The sequence below is a fragment of the Coffea arabica genome, chromosome 1c (assembly GCF_036785885.1).
Source record: "Coffea arabica cultivar ET-39 chromosome 1c, Coffea Arabica ET-39 HiFi, whole genome shotgun sequence".
NCBI classification, from domain to species: Eukaryota; Viridiplantae; Streptophyta; class Magnoliopsida; order Gentianales; family Rubiaceae; genus Coffea; species Coffea arabica.
The window spans coordinates 37,613,614-37,637,925 of record NC_092310.1 but is presented as its reverse complement, the minus strand read 5'-3'; the positions used below and the strand labels follow the sequence as shown (position 1 = coordinate 37,637,925).

Genomic DNA, 24,312 nt, shown 5'->3' with positions numbered 1-24,312 from the left:
TTTTACATTGATCTAATAGATTTTCACACATTTAATTTTAAAGAAATTTAACTAGACGTGTAACTTATTCAACTATATAATATATTCAAATGACACAAATTACAATATGCATATCATATGTTTATTTGATTCATATAATAATTTTTTTTCTACACCATTCTAGGATATTTCTAAATTCTTAATTTTATAGAAATTCAATTATGCATTTAATTTAACCATTCATTTGTTACATGTAATATTTCTAACAACAGATTAAATGTAATGAAATAAATTCGAAGTGTACACATAAATTTCCTGAGTTCTCACACTATTCGCTTCCCTCAACATGTGATTGACTATAGAGTGCAAGCTCTGAAGTAAATCTTGAATTCATCGCAAGTAATTACATAAATGTCACCTTGACAGTATCCCCACATTCAGCAGATGAACCAAGCTCTCCAAGACCACTTCCACAAGAAGACCCTAGGTCCGAGCATTTTTGCACAACTGAAGGCCATGCAACAATGACAGACTTTCAGCAGTCAGTACATCAACCTCCCCAAATTCCTTATAAAAAGCAAAGATTAGCTGCCCCTTATGGTCCCTAAGCAACCCGCCTCCTGAAGCTTTCCCATTTGAGACATTGGCATCAGTATTTAGCTTGACAAAATCCTACCGGGGAGGTTTGCTAACAGACCGCGAACGTTCTAGTTACTTTTGGCAATCTAATGGCAAAGCTCGCCCAAGGATCGTCTAAATCACCCTTAAAGTGCAATGGAGAAAATTCTTTTGCCTACTGGAGAAGTACGGAACTTCCCTTGACCGAGCTGACCTGATGAGCCGGGTGTGCTGATGGAAGAGCTCGTCCCAAGCCTGCAAAACAGAGAGAAGTGAACCTACTAGGGGGCCCTGAGGTGGTCCCCGAGGGCACTCCGACGGTCAAGTTAGCTACCCGGTGAGTCGGGTTCACGGGAAGTAAAGCAGTCGGAGGTAAATTGCCAATAGTCTCTGTACCTCGCGTAGTTGGTGCGTGTTACCTTTTGTACCTGTGCGGGAGTCCGACCTCCGTACGTTCCGGGGCCTGCCCAAAATAGCCCTTATCCCGCACTCAGGGGGATTCTCCCCGACCTCTTCGGGACGGCTCCCTGGTCCCTCTGGAGCCGTAGGGGCTGGGCGGCCCAGATCAGTCCCAGGGGCCCACGGCCGGGGTGCGGCCGGGCTGGGCTGCCACGTGTCCAGGCCCAAGACGAGGCCTCTGCACTAGCCTCCTAGATTAGGTAGGGCTGTCAGACGGACCTAATCTACCTCTGCCACGTGGGAAGCAAGCGCCGCGCACTACTCTGCCAAGGTCACCTCTGGTACAGTACTGTTACAGGGGCACTGCGCCCACGTCCCTTCAGTTGTCACGCCTCTTCGGTTTTCGTACCAGCATTAAATACGTTCACATGGGACGGTTCGATTTCAAGCAACCGTTTTCCCCCCCATTTTCCCCTCTATAAATAGGGGTTGCCACATTTCCATCCGCTCCGTTTGCCGTTCCTCCTTTCCTAGCGCATTCTCACATCCCCAGAAGTTCCAAAGCTTCCAGCTTCCAGTGCCCAGATTCTGGCGACTTCTTCACCCTTTTCCTACTTTAGTCATCAGTAAGTCTCCTCCCAGTGTCTTTTCCTTTCACTCCCCGCCTTCTAATTTTTATGTCGGATCATTCCGGCGCCACTTCCTCTGCCTCCAGAATTTCGGCCCGTCGCAGAGCCCCCAGAATCATCATTCTTTCCTCGCCTTCACCCTCATCTTCATCACCATCTTCTCCTCCTCCCCTTTCCTCTTCTTCTATTTCTAGTCCCAGCTTCCACACTTCAGACTTGCTTGATTCCACCGACACCATGAGCTCTCTATCCGCCCATTCCCCTTCTGCCCAGGCCATTGAGGAGGCCGCCGAGCTTGATGCCCTTATCGAGCGGCAGGCCACCTTCACCTCCTCTCCCAAGTCCCCACATGACTCCCCTGGCGGAGCCCAGGAGGGAGCTGGGGAGGATAGGAATTCCTCTGGGGGGACCCCTGCTCCCGAGCAGGGGGAGGATCCCGAGTTCTCCTATGGTTACCCCGACCTGCAGGAGGCAACCCTCTCACCCAAGGCTGTGGCCGAGCTGGCCAAGTCTTATTCCATTCCCCCAGCTTACGAGCCGAGGGCTGCCGGGCCCGACGACCAAGCCTGCCGACCTCCCTCTGGCTTCGTGGCCATTTATAGGGAGCAGCTCATCGCCGGGCTCCGTCTCCCCATTCCTTCAGCTCTAACCGAGATCCTGAACTATTGGGGGCTCAGGATCACTCAAGTCCACCCCAACTCCATCAGGATCATCATTGGATTCCTGATCTACTGCCAACTCCGCAGTATCCCCTACTCTCTCTCCCTCTTTCGGGCCACCTACATTCTTAAGTCCGCCCTTACTGGGTGGTACTACTTCTCCCGCCGGGGCGCCAGCTAAAGTCGGAGAGGAAAAGGCACCCAGGACGTCTTGCACGGGGTACCTACTTCCGTGAAAGATTGGAAGGAGGACTTCTTCTTTGTCAAGTCCATACATTTTCCCCCTAATGTACGGAAGGTTGGGGAGGTCAAGGCCGACCCCTTCCCGAAGGACCTAGACTACGAAACCCTCAGCCTGCTGGCGGACTCCAAGGTGAAGCTTACTGCTACCAAGTTCTCCACCGAGCAGATCTCCGCGGCCGGGCTGATGGGGACGTTGTCCGAGTCCTCCGGGGAGGTGGTGACTCTCGAGCCCAATCTCGACTCCTGTAACGGTGACTGTCCTTGTAGTCTGTTACATTTGTGTTGATTGTAGTTTTTAAACTGACCTGTCTTTTACTGACCTGGTTGTGCTGGTTGCAGTGAGAAAGCTCTCCAAGTTGCTGGGTGCGTCCCTTGAGGAGGCCACCTCCACCTCCCAGCCAGAGCTCACCCAGGGAGCTTCTGCGGCATCCCCGGCCCCAGGGGGCAGCTCAGCCCACCAGAAAGAGGCGCCGCAGCCATCCCCTTCCAAGCAGGCCACCAACAAGAAGAAGGCGACCGGGCAGAAGAGGGGTAGGGGAGACGAGCCCTCCCAGACCGGGCAGAAGAAGCTCGCGGTGGTCGTACCACAGCCGCTCCCCCTGGCGTCATCCGGGGTCCCCGTCCACGTGGGCGTTGGCTCCGCTGAGGAGCACGCTCTGGAGTCCCCTCCTCCGAGCTTGTGGCACTTCCGCCACATCCTCCCTCAGAAGCCGGGCCAAGCCCCCACTATGCATGACCCCCGCCACTTCTGCCCCTCCTGGAGGCTCTCCATCAACGACCGGGCCCAATTCCCTGAGGCAGCTCGGGAGCTAATGGTAGGCTCGGTCCTCCCACGGGACAGGAGGTGGATGGAGCTCGCCGACCCGGCCGAGCTCCAGGACATGTACTTCACCGCCTAAGCCCAAGTAAGTTCTCTGCCTCTGGGCCAGTTGCGCCTGTGTTTTGATGGGATAACGTAACGTGCTGGCCTATTTTTTTTCCCTTTTTGTTTTCAGGCCAACGCTGCTGGTACCGCCCTGGTGACCCGCTTCTCCGAGCTGTCTCCTGACTTGGAGAAACTGCAGAAGAAGCATCAGGAGACAGAGCAGAAGCTTGCCAGGCCCTCAAGGAGGCGAACACCCTGAAGGCCAAACTGGGCAAAGCGGAGAAAGGGCTGGAAACGGCTCAGGTCCAGCTCGCCTCCGTCAGGTCGAAACTCGACCAGGAGAAGGCGAGCTCAGCGAAGCTGAGGGAGGAGCACGCCATCGAGCTCTCCTACACCGTCAGCCGGGAGCGCAAGAAAGCTGTTCGGGAGTTCATCTCCTCCAAGCAGTTTGAGGAGGACGTCGCCCTTCTCAGCGAGCCAACCTTCCAGGTCGGCTTCACGAGGGCCTTGGACAGGGTCAATGCGCTCGGCCTGCCTGGCTTTGACTTGGCTGCTTTCAAGGAATACAACCCTAAAGCCGAGGAGAAGGTAGACTGGCTCTTCGATAGGTACTGCAAGGGACATGCCCTGAAGGAGCTGGTGCGCAGGACCGACGTGGGGGTCGACCTGGCGGAGGTCCCCGTGGAGGAGGACCAGGACCCCGGCAAAGACCCCGGGAAGGAGCCGGTGGCCTAGGGCGGTGACCACTCCAGAAATCCTTTCCGTCTCCCTATAAGGGTGTGACCATACTCCAGTTGAAAATGCTCTTGAAGGTCCATCTAAGACGAAAAGGCTCCCCTGCATCTGGATTCCTGAATAGCCTTCACCATACGCCTCTCCCCATGCTTAAGGTGTACCTTCAGCTCCTGCTCCGGGCAGGCCACCAGCAAGTAGAACAGAATTCGAAGGGGATTGCCAGCTCGGAAGTTTTGTAATAGATAGGCAGGGAAATTTGTAATAGATAGGCTTTGAATGCATATATAAAACTCAAAGAAAATTATTTCACATTTTCTGCCTGCTCCCAACTCTAACAACCAACACCATGTGCCGACCTCTCGGGCAGAGCGCCAAATAGACCCATCAAGGGAACGCGCCAGTCTCTTGGGGCTGAATATCGAATTTTGGGGATACTCTCGCCGACCTCTGGGGTCGAACGTCTGACTCTGGGGGCGTTCGTGCCGATCTCTTGGGTCGAGCACCGAAACTCGAAGGCGTTCATGCCGACCTCCCGGGATCGAACGCCGAACCGCACTCTACCAAACCATAGTGATCTATGCCGCGCCGACCTCTCGGGGCCGAGCGCCAAGTTTCCGGGGTTCACAACCGCAAGCCGTGCCGACCTCTCGGGGTCGAGCATCACCTAGCTTCTTAAAGGCGTCCGCCGACCTCTTGGGGCCGAGCGCTGAGTTTTCGGAATCATCAAAGTTTTTTGGTCCTGCCGACCTCCTGGGGCCGAGCGTTGGGTTTCCGGAGTCCTTCAGAGTTTTCCAATCGTGCCGACCTCTTGGAGTCGAGCACTCCCACGCTCTCGAAGGACCTCAAGAGTTTTCCATTACCGTTTATCCCCCTAGCCCCCCACTAGTACATTTAGTGAGGAAAGCTAAGTGTGCTAGTGTAGGATTTCAACTTAAAAGGCAAACAGGTACAAATAAAATCCAAACGTGACATTCGAGCATTTATTGAATCATGAAACTAAAATTCAAATTTCAAAAAACAGACAGCTAGTCACCCTCATCTAACCTACGCTACGAACAGTCGTAAATTGGAGAAGTGCCAAGTGCGGGGTACCTCTGCCCCATCCAATTTTGCGAGTCTGCAGTAACCAGCCCGGCTGGCTTCCAGGACCTTGTACGGTCCCTCCCAGTTCGCGTCGAGCTTGTTAGAACTGTAAGCTCTGCTGACCGAGTTCTTTCGCAAGACCAGGTCTCCTGGCTGGAACTGAATGCTTCTTACTCGGGCATTGTGATAGCGGGCGAGCTGGCTTTTGTACTTAGCCATCTGTATCGCCGCTTCTTCACGCTTGGCCTCCAGCATGTCCAAGTTGTACCTTAGCTCCTCCCCATTGGCTGTCGCAACGAAGTTCTGCGTCCGAGGCGAGGGGAGACCGATCTCTGCGGGGACCACCGCCTCCACTCCATAAGTCAGAGAGAACGGGGTCTCGTGGGTGGCCGTCCTGGGCGTGGTGCGGTAAGCCCAAAGGACACTAGGGAGTTCCTCTAGCCAGTTAGACTGGGCTAGCTCCAACCTAGTTTTCAGTCCTTGCAGGACGGTTCGATTAGCGTTCTCCACCTGGCCGTTTGCCTGGGGGTGGCCGACCGACGTGAAGTTTTGATTGATCCCGAGCTCAGCGCACCAGCTCTTGAATGGGTTCTCTGCGAATTGGCGCCCGTTGTCAGATATCAGGACATGCGGAATCCCAAAGCGACAGACTATGTTCCTCCAGAAGAACTTCTGAATTGCCCTCCCGGAGATAGAGACCAGGGGCTCTGCTTCCACCCACTTTGTGAAGTAGTCTATGGCCACCACGAGGTGCTCATATCTCCCCGGGGCTCGGGGGAAGGGCCCCAGGAGGTCTATCCCCCATTGAACGAAGGGCCAAGGACTATGGATGGGGATCATCTCCCGAGCTGGCTGATGGCGGAACGAGGCGTGCACCTGACAAGCTCGGCATTTCTGTACCAGATCTGCGGCATCTCGGAAGACGGAGGGCCAGTAGTAGCCCAAAAGGAGGCACTTTGTGATGCCCCGAAAAGTATGAGTGTGAGAAACCGAAAATTTTTATATATTTTCTCGACATTATTTCGTTTTCTTGTCTATAAGTTTGTTTTCTTCAATATATTAATTTTCTATACATTTTTATAAGGAAATATAGTTTTCAAATCATTTTCTTGATCCAAGTTAATCTACGTTAATTTTGAAGTGTATTATGAACGTGGGACCCGCTAGTGCGGTAAATGCGATTGTTTTTTTTCAACTAGTTGGTGAACCATGAAATTAATAGCAAAGATTAAAAGTTATTGGGGCCATAGTGTGAGATTTAGCAAAGTAAGATATTAGTAACCTTGAAACTTCTAAGGTCTTCCTAAGCTTAAATTTGATTGGTGGAGGAAAAGTGACCTTTGACCCAAGTGAAGACTAGGTCATCTTAAAGCCATCTTGGAGCTTCATTCTTCTCCATTTTTTTTAGCTTGTTGGCTGAACACAAGAGAGAGAGTGAGCAAGAGAGAAACTTCATTTGTTCTTCAATTTCTTGCCCAATCTTGAATTCTAACCAGAATTTTTGCAAAACCCTCCATCAAAGTTGTTTACTAAGGTAGATTAAAAGATTGAGTGGAGTGATTTTGAAGGGCAAGCTCCAAGCTACTACCTTTCTTGTGGTTTTAAGGTATTTTGCCTAGAACATCCTCTTTACTTCAATTCATTGCTTATCAGTGGTTTTTAGTTGTTTTAGATGTTGTTTTGTGGAAGATTAGCACTTGAATGCATGAATTCCATATTAGGGTTCCAAACAGGCCTGTTCTGTTCGAATTTTTTTGAGCATGCTAGAGGCCGAATTAGCCTTAGGTTAAAACATGAAAGTTGTAGAGAATGATATTTTATAGTTGCCTGTAAAATTTCAGCTTAATCTGAGCTCAGTAGCTTGTGAAAAGTCGGAAATACCCAAACTGGTCTAGGTAGGAGTTCAGCGAACAGGGTTGTCATTTCACCCAATCTGACTGTGAATTTTCACCATGCTCCTTACCAAATTAGATTTTGGCCAAAACATGAAAGTTGTAGCCAATGGTGTAACACAGTTTCCTACAAAATTTCAGCTCGATCCTAGTGCTGTAGCTTGTTAAATGACCGGAATACCCTTGGCCGTTCATGAAACCTGTTTCGCGCCCAGATTTCTGTTTTTGTGTAGTTTTCCATTTTTGACCATGAAAATGCATGCTTTGGCCTTGGGTTAAAACATGAAAGTTGTAGTGAATGCTATTTTAGAGATGCCTACAAAATTTCAGGTCAATCGGAGCAACGTAGCTTGTGAAAAGACTGAATTACCCCTGCTGCCCTGTTTCTACCCGAATTTGATAATTGCGTCTGTAATTGGTTATTTTGGTTGGGAATACTTCGGAATTGGTTGTTGAGGTCTTCTTATGAATTGTAGCCGTGTATCTTAGCTTTCGGATGGATTTGGAATCACTTCATTTGGACTTAGGGAGCCTGACTTATGATCTTTGAACCAGAATGCGGTTTGTGAACCTGTTTTTGCGGTTCCGGTGTATTATCTTGCATTTTTGACCTGGTTACACTCGAAACTGGACTGAGTAGCCTTCTTCAACATTGTAGCCCTATCTCTTAGCTTTGAAACGGTGTATCTTACACCTCCATCCGATAATCGTAGTGCCAGTGGTGCCGAAACCGCAAACGGATGTCAAAACTGTTTTTATGGTTTAAAACTTAACTTTCATTTCCGGACTTTTCCCTAGCTTGAATTGTACTTGTACTACTTGGAGCTTATTGAACGGCTATTGAATGAATTTATTTGTGTGACTTTGGGACTGGCTAAGGAAATAATGAAGCCTTGACGGCTGGAAAAGTAAGCAAATTTAGTGGAAATGCTGTCCGAACTTTGAAAGGACTTGATTGCATTGAGTTTGTGATCTAAGACTTGGATTTGATTAAGGCAATGATATATGATGGTTGGTTCCTGAGCCGTGGAGGTGAGTGACCCTAAACTGTTTCCAAAGTTACTTTTGAACTGTTTTCTTGCATTATTTACTCGATTGCATATCATGCGTGCTTGTATGTGAGTATTCCTTGGTTGTTGTATTTCCTTGACTTCATGACTTGTATTATTATTTGATAACGTGTTAAGTGCTTTCTATGATTTTCAAAACGAGTTTTCAAGGCGAGTGTGTACTTTATCGCACTCGACCTCAATAAATGTGAAATTTTCAAAGTTGGAACGATTGAAATGTTACTTGTGCATGAATGTAAGCCTTTTGGCTGAACTGGCCACTGCCCCTTGTTACCGATCGACTCGAGCCAGAAGCGGACTCGGTCGGGCGATATGGTGACCTGGGTGAACGTTTGGTATACTCGAGTATTACCTTGTAGGTTGGTGGAGGTTGGTGGAGCCTGGTCAATGTCCAAGAAAGGTTGAATGAACGAACGAACGAGCGAGAGTTTTATTGACAAATGAAAAATGCATTTTCAAATGAATGAAGGAAAGGGGAATGACAGGAGAACGAACGAACGAACGTATCCTTTTCATGTATGGTTTCTTGTAAATGTTGTAATTGTTTCTTGACTTATCGTTTGATTTATGACATCATTGAAATGAACTATTGTGAAACCGATTTGATTACTGATTTTACTGGTTACTCGCTGAGCTTTTAGCTCACCCCAAAACTATTTTATTCCCCTCCACAGGGCTCAAGGCGAAGGGAGGACTTGTAGTACTTATTCACGTGACTGGATGGCATATATCTTGTACAGTTTGGATTTGGAATCATTTGATGTATAGTTTGGGGAATCGTCTCCGCTTCGCTTATAACATGTAATTATTGTAGAGTTTGATGTAATTTTTGAGATTTATATTGTAATCTGTTTGAGGAATGTAGTGAACGACTGAGTCCCGGCGAGAATTGGGCAGGCGGTCCGCCGAACCTTGGGGTACGCCCTAGGGGGAGGTGGGGCCGTCACAGGTGGTATCAGAGCCATATGCCGACAGTTGGGACTTTAAGTTCTTCGTTTGGAAAAGCCCTGAGCCTCTCGTTCGTGAAGAGTCACGAAGCGAAACTCTCCGTAGGGGATGCCCGCATGCGGGTGGCAAGCTGATAGGTACCCCGTGATGTGACCCTGAGAACTGTCACAGGTGGTATCAGAGCTTAGGTTTCAGATCTCTGTAGTGTATCTTAGGCTTGAAGTTTAGGATGCCGGACTGTGGGTTTGATTTGACTCTTAGTGTTTGCTTGGAATGCTTGAGTGATTTTTGCGGGATGTCTTGACTTGATTGGTACAAGAGGGAAGGTCGAGGACGACATTCTTTTAAGGTGGGGAGATTGTGATGCCCCGAAAAGTATGAGTGTGAGAAACCGAAAATTTTTATATATTTTCTCGACATTATTTCGTTTTCTTGTCTATAAGTTTGTTTTCTTCAATATATTAATTTTCTATACATTTTTATAAGGAAATATAGTTTTCAAATCATTTTCTTGATCCAAGTTAATCCACGTTAATTTTGAAGTGTATTATGAACATGGGACCCACTAGTGCGGTAAATGCGATTGTTTTTTTTTCAACTAGTTGGTGAACCATGAAGTTAATTGCAAAGATTAAAATTTATTGGGGCCATAGTGTGAGATTTAGCAAAGTAAGATATTAGTAACCTTGAAGCTTCTAAGGTCTTCCTAAGCTTAAATTTGATTGGTGGAGGAAAAGTGACCTTTGACCCAAGTGAAGACTAGGTCATCTTAAAGCCGTCTTGGAGCTTCATTCTTCTCCATTTTTTTTAGCTTGTTGGCTGAACACAAGAGAGAGAGTGAGCAAGAGAGAAACTTCATTTGTTCTTCAATTTCTTGCCCAATCTTGAATTCTAACCAGAATTTTTGCAAAACCCTCCATCAAAGTTGTTTACTAAGGTAGATTAAAAGATTGAGTGGAGTGATTTTGAAGGGCAAGCTCCAAGCTACTACCTTTCTTGTGGTTTTAAGGTATTTTGCCTAGAACATCCTCTTTACTTCAATTCATTGCTTATTAGTGGTTTTTAGTTGTTTTAGATGTTGTTTTGTGGAAGATTAGCACTTGAATGCATGAATTCCATATTAGGGTTCCAAACAGGCCTGTTCTGTCCGAATTTTTTTGAGCATGCTAGAGGCCGAATTAGCCTTAGATTAAAACATTAAAGTTGTATAGAATGATATTTTATAGTTTTCTGTAAAATTTCAGCTTAATCTGAGCTCGGTAGCTTGTGAAAAGTCAGAAATACCCAAACTGGTCTAGGTAGGAGTTCAGCGAACAGGGTTGTCATTTCACCCAATCTGACTGTGAATTTTCACCATGCTCCTTACCAAATTAGATTTTGGCCAAAACATGAAAGTTGTAGCCAATGGTGTAAAACAGTTTCCTACAAAATTTCAGCTCGATCCTAGTACTGTAGCTTGTTAAATGACCGGAATACCCTTGGCTGTTCATGAAACCTGTTTCGCGCCCAGATTTCTGTTTTTGTGTAGTTTTCCATTTTTGACCATGAAAATGCATGCTTTGGCCTTGGGTTAAAACATGAAAGTTGTAGGGAATGATATTTTAGAGATGCCTACAAAATTTCAGGTCAATCGGAGCAACGTAACTTGTGAAAAGACTGAATTACCCCTGCTGCCCTGTTTCTACCCGAATTTGATAATTGCGTCTGTAATTGGTTATTTTGGTTAGGAATACTTCGGAATTGGTTGCTGAGGTCTTCTTATGAATTGTAGCCATGTATCTTAGCTTTCGGATGGATTTGGAATCACTTCATTTGGACTTAGGGAGCCTGACTTATGATCTTTGAACCAGAATGCGGTTTGTGAACCTGTTTTTGCGGTTCCGGTGTATTATCTTGCATTTTTGACCTGGTTACACTCGAAACTGGACTGAGTAGCCTTCTTCAACATTGTAGCCCTATCTCTTAGCTTCGAAACGGTGTATCTTACACCTCCATCCGATAATCGTAGTGCCAGTGGTGCCGAAACCGCAAACGGATGTCAAAACTGTTTTTATGGTTTAAAACTTAACTTTCATTTCCGGACTTTTCCCTAGCTTGAATTGTACTTGTACTACTTGGAGCTTATTGAACGGCTATTGAATGAATTTATTTGTGTGACTTTGGGACTGGCTAAGGAAATAATGAAGCCTTGACGGCTGGAAAAGTAAGCAAATTTAGTGGAAGTGCTGTCCGAACTTTGAAAGGACTTGATTGCATTGAGTTTGTGATCTAAGACTTGGATTTGAGCAAGGCAATGATATATGATGGTTGGTTCCTGAGCCGTGGAGGTGAGTGACCCTAAACTGTTTCCAAAGTTACTTTTGAACTGTTTTCTTGCATTATTTACTCGATTGCATATCATGCGTGCTTGTATGTGAGTATTCCTTGGTTGTTGTATTTCCTTGACTTCATGACTTGTATTATTGTTTGATAACGTGTTAAGTGCTTTCTATGATTTCCAAAACGAGTTTTCAAGGCGAGTGTGTACTTTATCTCACTCGACCTCAATAAATGTGAAATTTTCAAAGTTGGAACGATTGAAATGTTACTTGTGCATGAATGTAAGCCTTTTGGCTGAACTGGCCACTGCCCCTTGTTACCGATCGACTCGAGCCAGAAGCGGACTCGGTCGGGCGATATGGTGACCTGGGTGAACGTTTGGTATACTCGAGTATTACCTTGTAGGTTGGTGGAGGTTGGTGGAGCCTGGTCAATGTCCAGGAAAGGTTGAATGAACGAACGAACGAGCGAGAGTTTTATTGACAAATGAAAAATGCATTTTCAAAAGAATGAAGGAAAGGGGAATGACAGGAGAATGAACGAACGAACGTATCCTTTTCATGTATGGTTTCTTGTAAATGTTGTAATTGTTTCTTGACTTATCGTTTGATTTATGACATCATTGAAATGAACTATTGTGAAACCGATTTGATTACTGATTTTACTGGTTACTCGCTGAGCTTTTAGCTCACCCCAAAACTATTTTATTCCCCTCCACAGGGCTCAAGGCGAAGGGAGGACTTGTAGTACTTATTTACGTGACTGGATGGCATATATCTTGTACAGTTTGGATTTGGAATCATTTGATGTATAGTTTGGGGAATCGTTTCCGCTTCGCTTATAACATGTAATTATTGGAGAGTTTGATGTAATTTTTGAGATTTATATTGTAATCTGTTTGAGGAATGTAGTGAACGACTGAGTCCCGGCGAGAGTTGGGCAGGCGGTCCGCCGAACTTTGGGGTACGCCCTAGGGGGAGGTAGGGCCGTCACACACTTTTTGGCCAGCACCCGGGACCCCACATGTGCCGCACATATACCCGCATGGATTTCGCACAGAACGTAGTCACCTTCCTCTGGAGTCACGCACTTTAGCCAGGGGGACAAGTACGACCTCCTGTAGAGGGTTCCCCCAGCGTAGGAGTATTTGGCAGCTCGGAGCTGGATTCGGCGAGCCTCGGTTTTGTTCTCAGGGAGGGCACCCGAGCTGAGGAAGTCAATGAGGGGAGCCATCCAGGTGGCCGAGCTGTCTATCGCCAGAACCTGGACCTGGTTGATGCTTTTCTGCTTCACCACTTCCACCAAGACTTCCTTGCTTAGATGGGCAAATGAGGAGGACGCCAGCTTTGAAAGGGCGTCTGCACGCTTGTTCTGGGACCTCGGCACCCGCTCGATTTCAAAGGTTCCGAACAAGGCCACTGCCTCTCGTACCTTAGCCAGGTATTTCTTCATGACATCGTCCTTGGCCTCATACTCCCAGCGGACCTGGAGGACGACGAGCTGTGAGTCGCTCCGAACTTGGATTGCGGTGATGCCCATCTGGTGGGCTATCCGCAATCCTGTCAACAGGGCCTCATACTCCGCCTCGTTGTTGGATACCGAGAAGTCAAACCTAAGGGCGTAGGTCAGCTCTTCCCCTGTGGGCGAGGTAAGCAGCAGGCTAGCTCCGCTCCCTTCCTTGCTCGAGGCTCCGTCTACGAACAGCACCCATGGCTCCTCCGGCGGCGCGTCTATCGGCGAAAGGTTAGGCTCGGCCAGGGTCTGGTTGGTCCCTTCAGCCAGGAAGTCTGCCAAGGCCTGAGCCTTGATCGCGGTGCGAGGCTTGTAGCCGATGTCGTGCTCGGCCAGCTCGACAGGCCCACTTGGTCATCCTGCCCGAGACCTCGGGCTTGGTGAGTATCTGATGCAAGGGCTGATCGGTCAGGACTATAATGCTGCGGGCCTGAAAGTAAGGGCGGAGCTTGCGAGCAGCGTGTACCAAGGCAAGGACCAGCTTCTCCGCGGCGTGTACCTCGTCTCTGGCCCTTGCAGAGCGCGGCTGACGTAGTACACCGGTCGCTGAGCCCCCCCGTCCTCCCGCACCAAGACCGCGCTGACGGCCTCGTTGCAGGCGGAAAGGTAAAGGAACAGAGTCTCCCCTAACTCTGGGGCGGTCAGAGTGGGCAGCTCAGCCAGATAGGCCTTCAGGTCGGTGAAAGCTTTCTGGCACTCTTCCGTCCAGTGAAAATCCTTAGGCGCTTTCAAGATTCGGAAGAAGGGCAGCCCCCGGACCGCGAAGCGCGAGAGAAACCTATTTAGGGTGGCCATCCTCTCTGTGAGCCGTTGGACTTCCTTCACATTCCTTGGGGGGGCCATGTCCATGATGGCGTGGAGTTTATCCGGGTTGGCCCGGATTCCCTCTCGGGACACCAGAAAACCCAGGAACCTTCCCGACCTGACCCCGAAGGTGCACTTCTTCAGGTTTAGGCCCATCCGGCTCTCCTGTAGGATGTCCAGGACCTCCCTTAGGTCGGGTATGAGCCGCTGGTCAGTTCGGCTCTTGACGATCATGTCGTCCACATAGACCTCCATGTTTCTGCCGATCTGATTTTGGAATAACTTGTTGTCCAGGCGCTGGTAAGTAGCTCCCACGTTTTTCAGCCCGAACGGCATGGTCCTGTAGCAATAGGTGCCCTCCTCGGTGATGAAAGAGGTCTTATTCCGGTCCTCTTCAGCCATCTCTATCTGGTGGTATCCCTTAAAGGTATCCAGAAAGCATAAAACGTCAAAACCCACAGTAGAGTCTACTAACCTGTCGATCCTTGGCAGGGGAAAACAGTCCTTTGGACAGACTTTGTTAAGGTCCGTGAAGTCGACGCACATCCTCCAGGTCTGGTCCTCCTTCTTGACCAGTACCGGGTTGGCCAACCAGGTCGGGTAATAGACTTCCAGGATGATCTTGGACTCCAGCAACTTGCCGACCTCCGTCTTGATCACCTCATTCCTCTCGGGGGCGAAGCTCCTTTTCTTCTGCTTCACCGGCTTGAAGTGAGGATCCACGTCGAGGTGGTGGACTGCCAGGTCCGTTGGAATCCCGGGCATGTCATCCACCGACCAGGCGAAGACTTGGGAGTATTCCCTTAGCAGAGCCTTCAAGCCCTCCTTCTCCTTGGCTGGCAGCAACGCCCCGATGCGGAGGACCGGGTCGGGCCGTTCCTCCTTCAAGGGGAATTCCTCAATCTCGTCCTGTGTGCTCAACTGCTGGGCCTCATCCCCTGGGATGTAGGGCTCCAAACAGGTCGTCTGGGCGACCACCTTCTCCAACCCTCGGAGAGTGGCCAAGTAGCAAGCTCGGGCTACCTCTGGATCACCGTGCACCTCGGCTATCCCTCCTGGAGTGGGGAACTTAACGCTGAGATGGAGGGTGGATGGAATAGCTTGGAGGGCGTTCAGAACTGGCCGACCCAGGAACACGTTGTACGAGGATTGCTGCTTGACCACCACGAAATTGACAGGGATGGTCCGGCATTTGGGGGCCTGCCCTACCGTGACCATCAGGGTGATCATTCCCTCCGGGTTGATGGGTGGTCCGGTGAAGCCCACCAGAGGTGTCCGAACCGGGGTTAGCTGGTCATTCTTCAATCCGAACTCCTTGAACACACGATAGAACATAATGTCAACCGCGCTACCTTGGTCGACATACACCTTCTTCACCCGGTAGTTGTTGGTGACAATGTCTATCACAATGGACTCGTGGTTCCCGGAAGTCAGGGGGACCGCATCCCTTGATCCGAAGGTAATCTCCTCGTCCATGCGCAAGCGTTTCAAGGAGTCGTCCCCTTCGGGGGGTGGTCGCTTGTTCCTCCGAGCTGTATGACTGTCCCCCCCGTGGGGCCTCCGGCGATGGTGTTTATCACTCCCGCCAAGTTCTGGGTGTCCTGGTCGGGAGAGTGGCCCCGAGGAGCGTCACGCCGCTCAGGGCGGTCGCGACACTGTCCCTCACGCCGGTCCCCATAATAATAGCGCCCGGACTCCTGGCCCGACATGCCATGGCGTACGAACCGTCCAAGAAAATCGCGCTGGATCAGGTCCTCGATCTCCTTCCGTAGGGCCCAACATCCCTCCGTGTCGTGTCCCACGTCACGGTGAAAAGCGCAGTACCGGTCCTGGTTCCTCTTGTTCCGAGGTGTCCCCATCTTGGGCGGCCGATCTCCTAGCCCTTCCGCCTCCATAACAGCCAAGATCTGTGCTCTAGGCCGTGTCAGAGGGGTGTAGCTCTTCTCCGAGAGTGGCGGCGGAGCAGGTGCCTTCTCCTTCGAGAGCCGATCAAAGACGTTCTTCTTGGCCGGGACGTCGTTGCCCTCTTGGGGGTTCGTCCGACCCTTCCGATCTCCGAGCTCCCGATCTGATTCCTTCTTCAGGCGGCCTGCCTCCTCCGCATTGGCGGCTGCGTGTGCCCGGGTTAGGAGCTCCTCCAGGTTTGCAGGAGGCTTCTTGGCCAGCTCGTAGAAGAGCTCCTCTACCCTGAGCCCATTCGTGAAGACGGCCATTACCACCTTTTCGTCCTTGTCCCTGACCTGCAAGCTCTCCGCATTGAAGCGGGTCATGAAGTTCCTCAGCGACTCGTCGGGCTTCTGCCGGATAGACATCAGGTGGGTGGCGTTCTTCGCATAGGTCTTCGAGGAGACGAACTGGGCGACGAACTGCCTAGCTAGCTCGGGAAAACTCCGGATAGACCCTGGTGCCAGGCCTTGGAACCAGAGCCGAGCTTTCCCCTTCAGGAACATAGGGAAAGTCTTGCAGCGGATCTCGTCCGCAGCAGTCTGAAGTCGCATGTGTGTCAGGAAGACCGAGAGGTTGTCTTCCGGGTCAGTGGAAGCGTCATACATCTCGATGCTCGGCATCTCGATGTTCGAGCTCGTCCTGGATGGGCTTCAAGTGAAGGTGGTCGCGCGGTCGGCTCTTGGCGGACCGGGCGAGAGAGCGGTCATGATCATTCCTCGCAGGCCTCCTTGGCGAGAGATCCCTCGGCCGGCTCCCCGCGGACCTGTAGCGGGAGTACCTTTCACTGTCTCCGACTACCGAGGCCCGCGGGCACGGTGGCGTCCGTGGCCGTTTCCTCTTGGGGGGTTGGTCGCGCGACTCCTCCTCCGAGGGGTCGGGGAGTGGCTCCTTCTCCTTCCCCTTCGCCTTAGAGGTCTGTGCGCCTCCAACCCCATCCCCCTCCTTCGCCTGCCGGATAATGTTTTCCAGCATGGGGAGGTTCTCCGTCACGAACTGGAGGATCTGCTGCCTCCTTTCTCCTGAAAGGGCTGAGCCCCCAGCGCCCCGGGACGCCTCGGCCTCCCTTTGCTGGGATCCCTCACCGCCTCTAGGGCCGGTGCTCTCTACCGCTCGCTTGGATCGCGTCCTAGCCATCAACACAATCTTAATTACCTTACGTTCCCACAGACGGCGCCAACTGAAGAAGCACGGAACTTCCCCTGACCGAGCTGACCTGATGAGCCCGGTGTGCTGATGGAAGAGCTCGTCTCAAGCCTGCAAAACAGAGAGAAGTGAACCTACTAGAGGGCCCTGAGGTGGTCCCCGAGGGCACTCCGACGGTCAAGTTAGCTACCCGGTGAGTCGGGTTCACGGGAAGTAAAGCAGTCGGAGGTAAATTGCCAATAGTCTCTGTACCTCGCGTAGTTGGTGCGTGTTACCTTTTGTACCTGTGCGGGAGTCCGACCTCCGTACGTTCCGGGGCCTGCCCAAAATAGCCCCTATCCCGCACTCAGGGGGATTCTCCCCGACCTCTTCGGGACGGCTCCCGGGTCCCTCTGGAGCCCTAGGGGCTAGGCAGCCCAGAGCAGTCCCAGGGGCCCACGGCCGGGGTGCGGCCGGGCTGGGCTGCCATGTGTCCAGGCCCAAGACGAGGCCTCTGCACCTACCCTAATTGCTCAACAAAACTTCCCACCATCGAAATTACCTTATGGGCCTCAAAATGAGCTCTCTCGAACTGTGATTCCTTCTGAGCTTTCCATAAAAACTAGAAGATTAAACATGGGATGACAATCCTTATATGGTCCGCCAAAACAAATAAAGTAGATAAAAACCAAGATAGACACATTGCAGAGAGTGACCAAGGACTAGAATGAAGAATACCAAATTGTCTCTGAAAAAATTTCCAGACTTGCTCCACTATTGTTCCAGTAAGGAACAGGTGAGACATAGATTCTTCATTCAATGAGCAGCAAGACCACTGAGAAGCCAAGATGACACCCCTCTTTTTTAGATTCAAATCCAAAGGAACAAGATTCCATAACACTTTCCAAGCAAGAATGATATTTTTAATGGTAGTGTACTATTCCATAGAAACCTATCCACCAATGATAAATTCCTTCTCTGCCACAAAGACTCCCAAGTCGATTTAATAGAGAAACTGCCTGTTGAGAAGTCTAGCCAAAGTATGACATCATCTTGGTCAGGAAACAAGTGAATCTCCTAAACTTGTCGAACCAACACCATCGGCAGCCAAGCCTTTAACAACTCAACATTCCAGCCATCATCTCCGTAAAATTCAGCCACTAGCATATGAGGAGGATCAACAATAGATACCATGTCTGCCAAGGGCACCTCCAATAACCACCTATCATACCAAAAATCCACGAACCCCTTCCCCAAGCACCACCTAATCCTAGACTCAACAAATTCTCAAATATGTTCAAGTCATCTCCATGCCAAAGGGGGCCTATGAACCTGCACCCTAGATGGATGAAGTCCGTTAATGTATTTCGAGTGCATAAATTCCACCCAGATTGAGTCATTCTTGGGTACACGCCACTACAATTTACAAGTGAAAACCTTACTCATGTCTTCAAATGATCTCACTGCCAATCCTAGGAAGCCCAGTGGATACCTTTGGCACCATCCGATTTGTCTTACATAAAAGAGTTGCAGACCTTCCCAATTTTTGGAGAATTGCTTTAGGAGGTTGGAGAACTTGTAATAAGTACAACGGTATAGAAGAAAGAATGTGCATAGTAGAATCAATTTGCCACCAATAGAAAGCATTCGCAAACTCCAATGAAATAGATGATTTTGCATCTTTGACACAATGGGATCAAAAAGCATACACGTTACCCTTCCCTTGGAGATTGGAGCTAGGGCTGTCAACGGGCCGGATCCGAGCCGGAATCCAGACCCGGACCCGTCATACTGCCTTAATTCCGGATTCGGCCCGAATACCCGACGGGCCTTCTAATACTTCTACCAGACCCGTATCCGACGGGTCCTGGGTCCGGGCCGGGTCTACCCGGCAAAAAGGCCCGTTGAAACCTGTTCAAATAACACACCTGAAAATGCTCAAGGACTGACTAGAATGATAATATAAAATAGGTTTCAGCCAACAGATTTCACCTGAGAATGCATTTTCAAGGATCGAAAATGCTCAAGAGTTAAATACTTAAAAGATTTCAGCCAACAAGGAAATAAAAGATAATATAAAGTAACATCAACAACAAAATAGAAGATGTAGCAAACTATTCATTAATACAATAAACTTCTAGTGTCAAAGGCGGGGACTCAGAAACTGAGTCCACTTCTTGAATCTAATCCAACAAAGTCATATATTAGCAACAAAGCCAATATGTCATCCAACAAATTACAATTTCTAAAAAGTCCAATCAAACAATAATATCAAATACATCAACCAACAAATGAAGTCCTGTCGATTACAATAGTCTTCATGGCTCTCAAGTTTCACAATTTTCTGCAACGAAAACAAGGATACAATATATTTGTAAACTAATTACTAATTAATACAAAAAAAATCAGGTAAGAGAGAAATCAAATTGGCCTTACTCAAATACATCACCCTAACTTGATAACTTTAGAAGAATCACCCAAATCTTCTCCAAATAATTCTAAGAAAACAAAGAGAAAGAAAGTAGTTAGTCTTTCTAGAGTAACTTGACCAAACAAACTTGTAATATGGATTTAAAAAGAAAAAACAACAAAAGAAACATAAACATGAAGGACTTACTTCTTTTCTTTTTCAAAGGTAACCAATCTCCAGTTGTTATCAAAGCTTCGACCACATCAGGAAGCAAAGAAGCACGAGTCTCATCAATTACCCTTCCGCCAATGCTAAATGCTGATTCCGATGCCACAGTAGTAGCTGGAATTGCAAGAATATCACGAGCCATCTTGCTAAGAATAGGAAATTTTGGACTGTTTGCCTTCCACCAACCTAGTATGTCAAAATCATCTTTTCTTGGAAATACATGCTCGTCCAAGTATGATTGCAATTCAGATTTTTGGCTAGCAAGAATAGTAGAAGAACATGATTGTTGATACCATTTGTCAAAATCAGACAACTTATCATCATCATCATCTTGTACATCTATATTTCCACAAGTAGAAGTCCCTTCTCCTATATTATCAACATAACTCGAAAAAGGAGCAAGGTCACCTCCATATTCAACAAACAAATCAGCAATAGCATTACGAACTCTATCCACATATCTTTCACCACCTTCTCCATAAAGTTCATTGTAATAATACTCTACTAAAGCCAACTTAAATTTAGGATCAAGCACCACAGCAATAGCTAGCACCAAAGAACATTCTTCCCAATATTTCTCAAATTTTGCTTTCATTGGAATAGCCATTTCTCGAATAAAATCATGCTCACTAACTTCCCATTGCCTCATCTTAAGACGAAGATTACATATATCGGGAAAGAAAACATTTGCTGTGGGAAAATTAGAACCACTAAAATGACACTTTCCAATCATTTTCTGAAGGATTCAACTTGTAATTTCTATCCATTTGTTCTAAACAACAAAAAGCTTCCTTCAAAGGCAAAGCAGTCTCAAGCATCAAGAATGTAGAATTCCATCTATTTTGAACATCCATACCCACTCTTTTTTTATTTTTCAGCTTGCATTGATTAATTGCATTCTCAAATTTTTGAGAAGAAGAAGTAGACATTTTCAAGTACTTTATGGTCTCCTGAATCTTATGAAGTAATTTTCCAACAATAGCTAACCCATCTTGCACAATCAAATTAAGAATATGTGCACTACATCGAACATGAAAAAGATCACCTCCTAAATTGAGCAATGACTTATCCAATAGCCATGATTTCAAACATTTAACCATTGAATCATTTGAAGATGCATTATCAACAACAACAGAGGTCAGCTTCTTATCAATGTTCCATTCCAAGATGATATCAGAAATAAATCTAAATAATGTTTCGCCATCATAAGGATATGGAACAGATTTAAAAGCAATAATTTTCTTTTTCAATTCCCAATATTCATTGACATAATGAGCTGTCAAACAGGCATACGCAAAATTTTGGTGATCTGATGTCCAAAGATCAGTAGTGAGACTTATCTTACCATCAAAATCATCCAAATACTTATACAATTTTGCCTTTTCTTCTTTATAAACACTAATCACATCTGCCCTGGCTGTATTTCGAGAAACCAACTTAAAAATTGGCTCCAAATTATTCAGAAAAATCTCAAAGTACTCATGCTCAACTATGTTAAAAGGATAGTTGTGTTTTATTATAGCTCTAGCCAAATCCATTCTACTTCTCTCTTGATCAAACTTGAAAGTTTGAACTTTAACTTTATCATCCAAAGCATTTTTAGCCAATTGAAGTACTTGCTGCCCCCCACTTCTATGTCTTCTAGCAATGCAATTATCTATGTGTTTTTTCAAATGGCTTGTCCCGCATGAGCTATCCCCGGCCATTTTTTTTTTTACAATGCTAACATATGGCAACAATACCAGTAGCAGTCCTAACTCTATCCATATCAACCCATACCTTAGATGTTAATTTCTTTTCCCTACGTTTCTTACATGAATCATCTTCTTTCACCTCTTCCTCTTCCGAATCCAAAATGGCAACCTCATTCTCATCAGCTGTGCTACTTGGTCCTGTTGGATTACTTGGCAAAGATGACATCCTGCAATTAGTGAATAACAGAATTTATTAGATAAACATGGTACAAGACAAATTCCTTAGAATGTCACATTCAAACTCCAGTGAATGCAAAAAATCTAAATAGCAGAATGCAAAATTTTAAGCATGAGTATAAGATAGAACTGTCCAGTATACAATACTCCAGGAATGAATCAAGTTCAATGCAAAGTCATGGGATATGAAACTGTAATAAATAGAGTAAACTTTTAGCCTGCCAATTTTCGTTCCCTTGGCAAGGCAAAGCTTTGACCAAGCAGAAGCCAGTTCTGCTTCTTTTGTTATGCATCAAGACCCAGCGCATGAAATCCTGATTTTTAACTAAAAACCTCAATTTGAATCTTTCTTGTCCATAATAAAAAAAATGCGGCCAATCTACTCTAATGAATGCCTTGTCTATTAGGGACCCTACCCCATTATATCCATTGCCGATTAATGCAATAAAGTCCAGTTTCTAGTGGTCTTTTCATATATATATATATATATACATATATTACAATTTGATTCTTGAAATAAACCTCAAAATAGGTTCAAACTGACTACTTTCGTTCGAATTCAGGAATACAGCTGAACATGAGAAATAATTGTAAAACATGTAAAATCAACTCATAACTGTTTCACTATAGCAAATCATGGGAATTAGTCAAAGAGATGATAAAAACTGAGAAGAAAACTAATAAGTATATGATATCAGGTAGGGCCGGGCATGAGTTTTCACCAAAAACTAATTTAATGGCAAATATATCCACAATTTTCCGCATCATCAACCAGAAATTTCCTACTCCATTCATACCTTATGTTTTTTTTTTTGGTTTGGGGAGGTAAGAAGGTTTCGTTCTACAGCATTTCTCATATCTTCTCAATTTTTCCCCATAAAAAAAAACTGACTGAGAGAGAAAGTTGGGCTGCTACTTAGTAGAACTAGAAGCCGAGAAGAGCTAGGCTTGCTGCAACCGTCAGACACCACGGCGGATTGGCGGAGCCACGGAGGTAGAGCAAAAGAGGAGGTATCGCGGAAGAGCAGAGCTTGCTTGAGTTGCTTCTTTGGAGCTGGCCAGACCGCTAGACCCAGCGATTTCTTTGCAGCTGGGGATGGAGAGCAAACTAGAAGGCAGAAGCGTCGCCGGAGTCAGGAGGCAGAGGCGGTAATCGAGAGTCGGGAGGCGGCGGAAATGGGTAGGGAGCAAAAGAGGAGAGTGCGGCGGAAATGGGTAGAGGGTATTAGGGTTGAAAAAATTTGGGAATGAAAGTAACGTAGTGGGACGAATAGAGATAGGTATATATTTTTTAATTATTAATTAAATAAAAACGGGTCTGGGTCGAATACGGGCCGGAATGGTATATTCCGTATTCGACCCGTAAATTTATTAGACGAAACGGGTCCGGGTCCGGGTCCCGGAACAATATACCTACCCGTACCCGGCAATTATTAGCGGGTCCGGGTCCAGACCCGGACCATTAACAGCCCTAATTGGAGCCCCCAAATATACGAATGGGAGAAATTGCTACGGAAATTGCAACCTCGACCTCACCAAGTTAATTTTATCCTTTGAAGCTCTATTAGAAATAACAAACAAACTCTTTCATACATTAACCCGCTGCCCAGAATAAGCTTGATAAAGGCTAAAAAAGGATACCAATGCATCCAAACAATCCGCCGAACAACGTGCAAAAATCAATATGACATTTGCAAAAGATAGATAAGGAACCCAGAACCCAGTTGACACGTGAAATCGATTTTCTTTCTGCCAAAATAAATGTTGTAGTCCTCTACCTAAAAAATCTGTCACCTGCAAAAAAAAATGCATGGGATGGGGAATGTGAGGACCCGAAAAATTTTTTTATTTTATTTTTTCGAATACATTTTCTTTACTTTGTTTTATTGCCTTAATTTTCTAGATATTTTTACAAGTGAATCACGTTTTTAAATCATTTTCCATGTATAAATTAGTGCATGTTAAATTCGTAGTGCATTATGGTAGTAGGACCTACTAATGTGGTGTGTGCGATAAATGTTTTTTGAAAATTAAGAGGAGTTTTGTGCAAAGTGATATTATTTTATCAAGTGTTAAGGGATAATTAGAGGTTGGCTAGATATTTTAGCCTTTAGAAGACAAAGAGATGAGGATTAACCTTAGAAGGATATTTGTCAACAAGCCATGATTCTTTGACTTTGACTAAAACCATTCTAGCCTTTAATTAAAAGATAAATTGACCAAAAAACAACCCTACATCTTCTTCCCTTGGCTTTCATGAGAGGAAAAGAGAGAGAGAGAGAGAGAGAGAGACTTCATCTTCAACCTTCAATTCTTGCTTAAATCTTTGAATTTTCACCATAAACTTGCAATCATCTACTCCACAAAAGTGTACCTTTAGGAAGGATTAAGGGTTTTGGTGAAAAATTTTGGAGAGAGAAGCTCTTGGTATCCATTTCTTCTAAGGGTTTCAAGGTAACTACATCAAGAAACCATCTTCTTTTTATTACTTGCATATGATTAGATTTAGAGCTTGATTTTGGTAGTTTCATGGAAAATTTCATGGTCTAAGTGATGGTTGGAAAATTTCAGTTTTAAGTGAGAAATTTCAGCCTTGACATGATAGTTTGAGTTTGGCTATGATCTAATAGTTTTGCCATGTGAATGTTCTAGCTTTTATATGTTATTCTGGCTTGATTATAGGAAATTTCAGTTTAGGGTTTCAAATTTCAGCTTTGTTGTGGTTGATTTTGAGCTAGATAAATTGGCTATTTTGGATGGTTTTGTGGCCATAAACAAGTGTACTTTATAGCCTATAACTTGTGGTTGTGATAGAGGTTGGATTGATATGAATATAGGTGTTGAATTTGGATTGAAAAGTTAAGAAAATAAGGGGAAGTGCTGCTAAATTTTTATTACTTCCTTTCTTGTGAAATAAGT

The 24,312-nt window shown here is 46.6% G+C and overlaps 2 protein-coding genes and 1 long non-coding RNA gene across 3 annotated transcripts; all 3 read right to left on the bottom strand.

The window, feature by feature from the left end:
• Nucleotides 1-12,505: 12,505 nt before the first annotated feature.
• LOC140005218 (uncharacterized) lies at nt 12,506-15,231 on the bottom strand. The gene is made up of 3 exons (XM_072045838.1): nt 13,418-15,231; nt 12,703-13,300; nt 12,506-12,556 (listed from the first exon to the last, which is right to left on the bottom strand). Exons 1-3 carry the CDS (start codon nt 15,229-15,231, stop codon nt 12,506-12,508), a joined length of 2,463 nt encoding a protein of 820 aa, XP_071901939.1.
• An 11-nt stretch (nt 15,232-15,242) lies between these two features.
• On the bottom strand, nt 15,243-16,253 carry LOC140005215 (uncharacterized). Its single transcript, XM_072045828.1, has one exon. The coding sequence runs from the start codon at nt 16,251-16,253 to the stop codon at nt 15,243-15,245; it is 1,011 nt and encodes a 336-aa protein (XP_071901929.1).
• A 2,895-nt stretch (nt 16,254-19,148) lies between these two features.
• On the bottom strand, nt 19,149-19,607 carry LOC140006460 (uncharacterized). Its single transcript, XR_011814092.1, has 3 exons — nt 19,442-19,607; nt 19,261-19,322; nt 19,149-19,168 (listed from the first exon to the last, which is right to left on the bottom strand). It is a non-coding gene; the product is annotated as an uncharacterized lncRNA (long non-coding RNA).
• Nucleotides 19,608-24,312: the final 4,705 nt, after the last annotated feature.

Excerpts from the sequence above, each read along its gene's own strand:
- LOC140005218 (XM_072045838.1), bottom strand. The coding sequence starts at position 15,231 with ATGGACGAGGAGATTACCTTCGGATCAAGGGATGCGGTCCCCCTGACT. Across the intron at positions 13,301-13,417 it reads AGAAGCTGGTCCTTGCCTTG|TGGGCCTGTCGAGCTGGCCG; the intron begins GTACACGCTGCT and ends AGGATGACCAAG. Across the intron at positions 12,557-12,702 it reads AAAGCATCAACCAGGTCCAG|GAGGTCGTACTTGTCCCCCT; the intron begins GTTCTGGCGATA and ends AACCCTCTACAG.
- LOC140005215 (XM_072045828.1), bottom strand. The coding sequence starts at position 16,253 with ATGCGACTTCAGACTGCTGCGGACGAGATCCGCTGCAAGACTTTCCCT.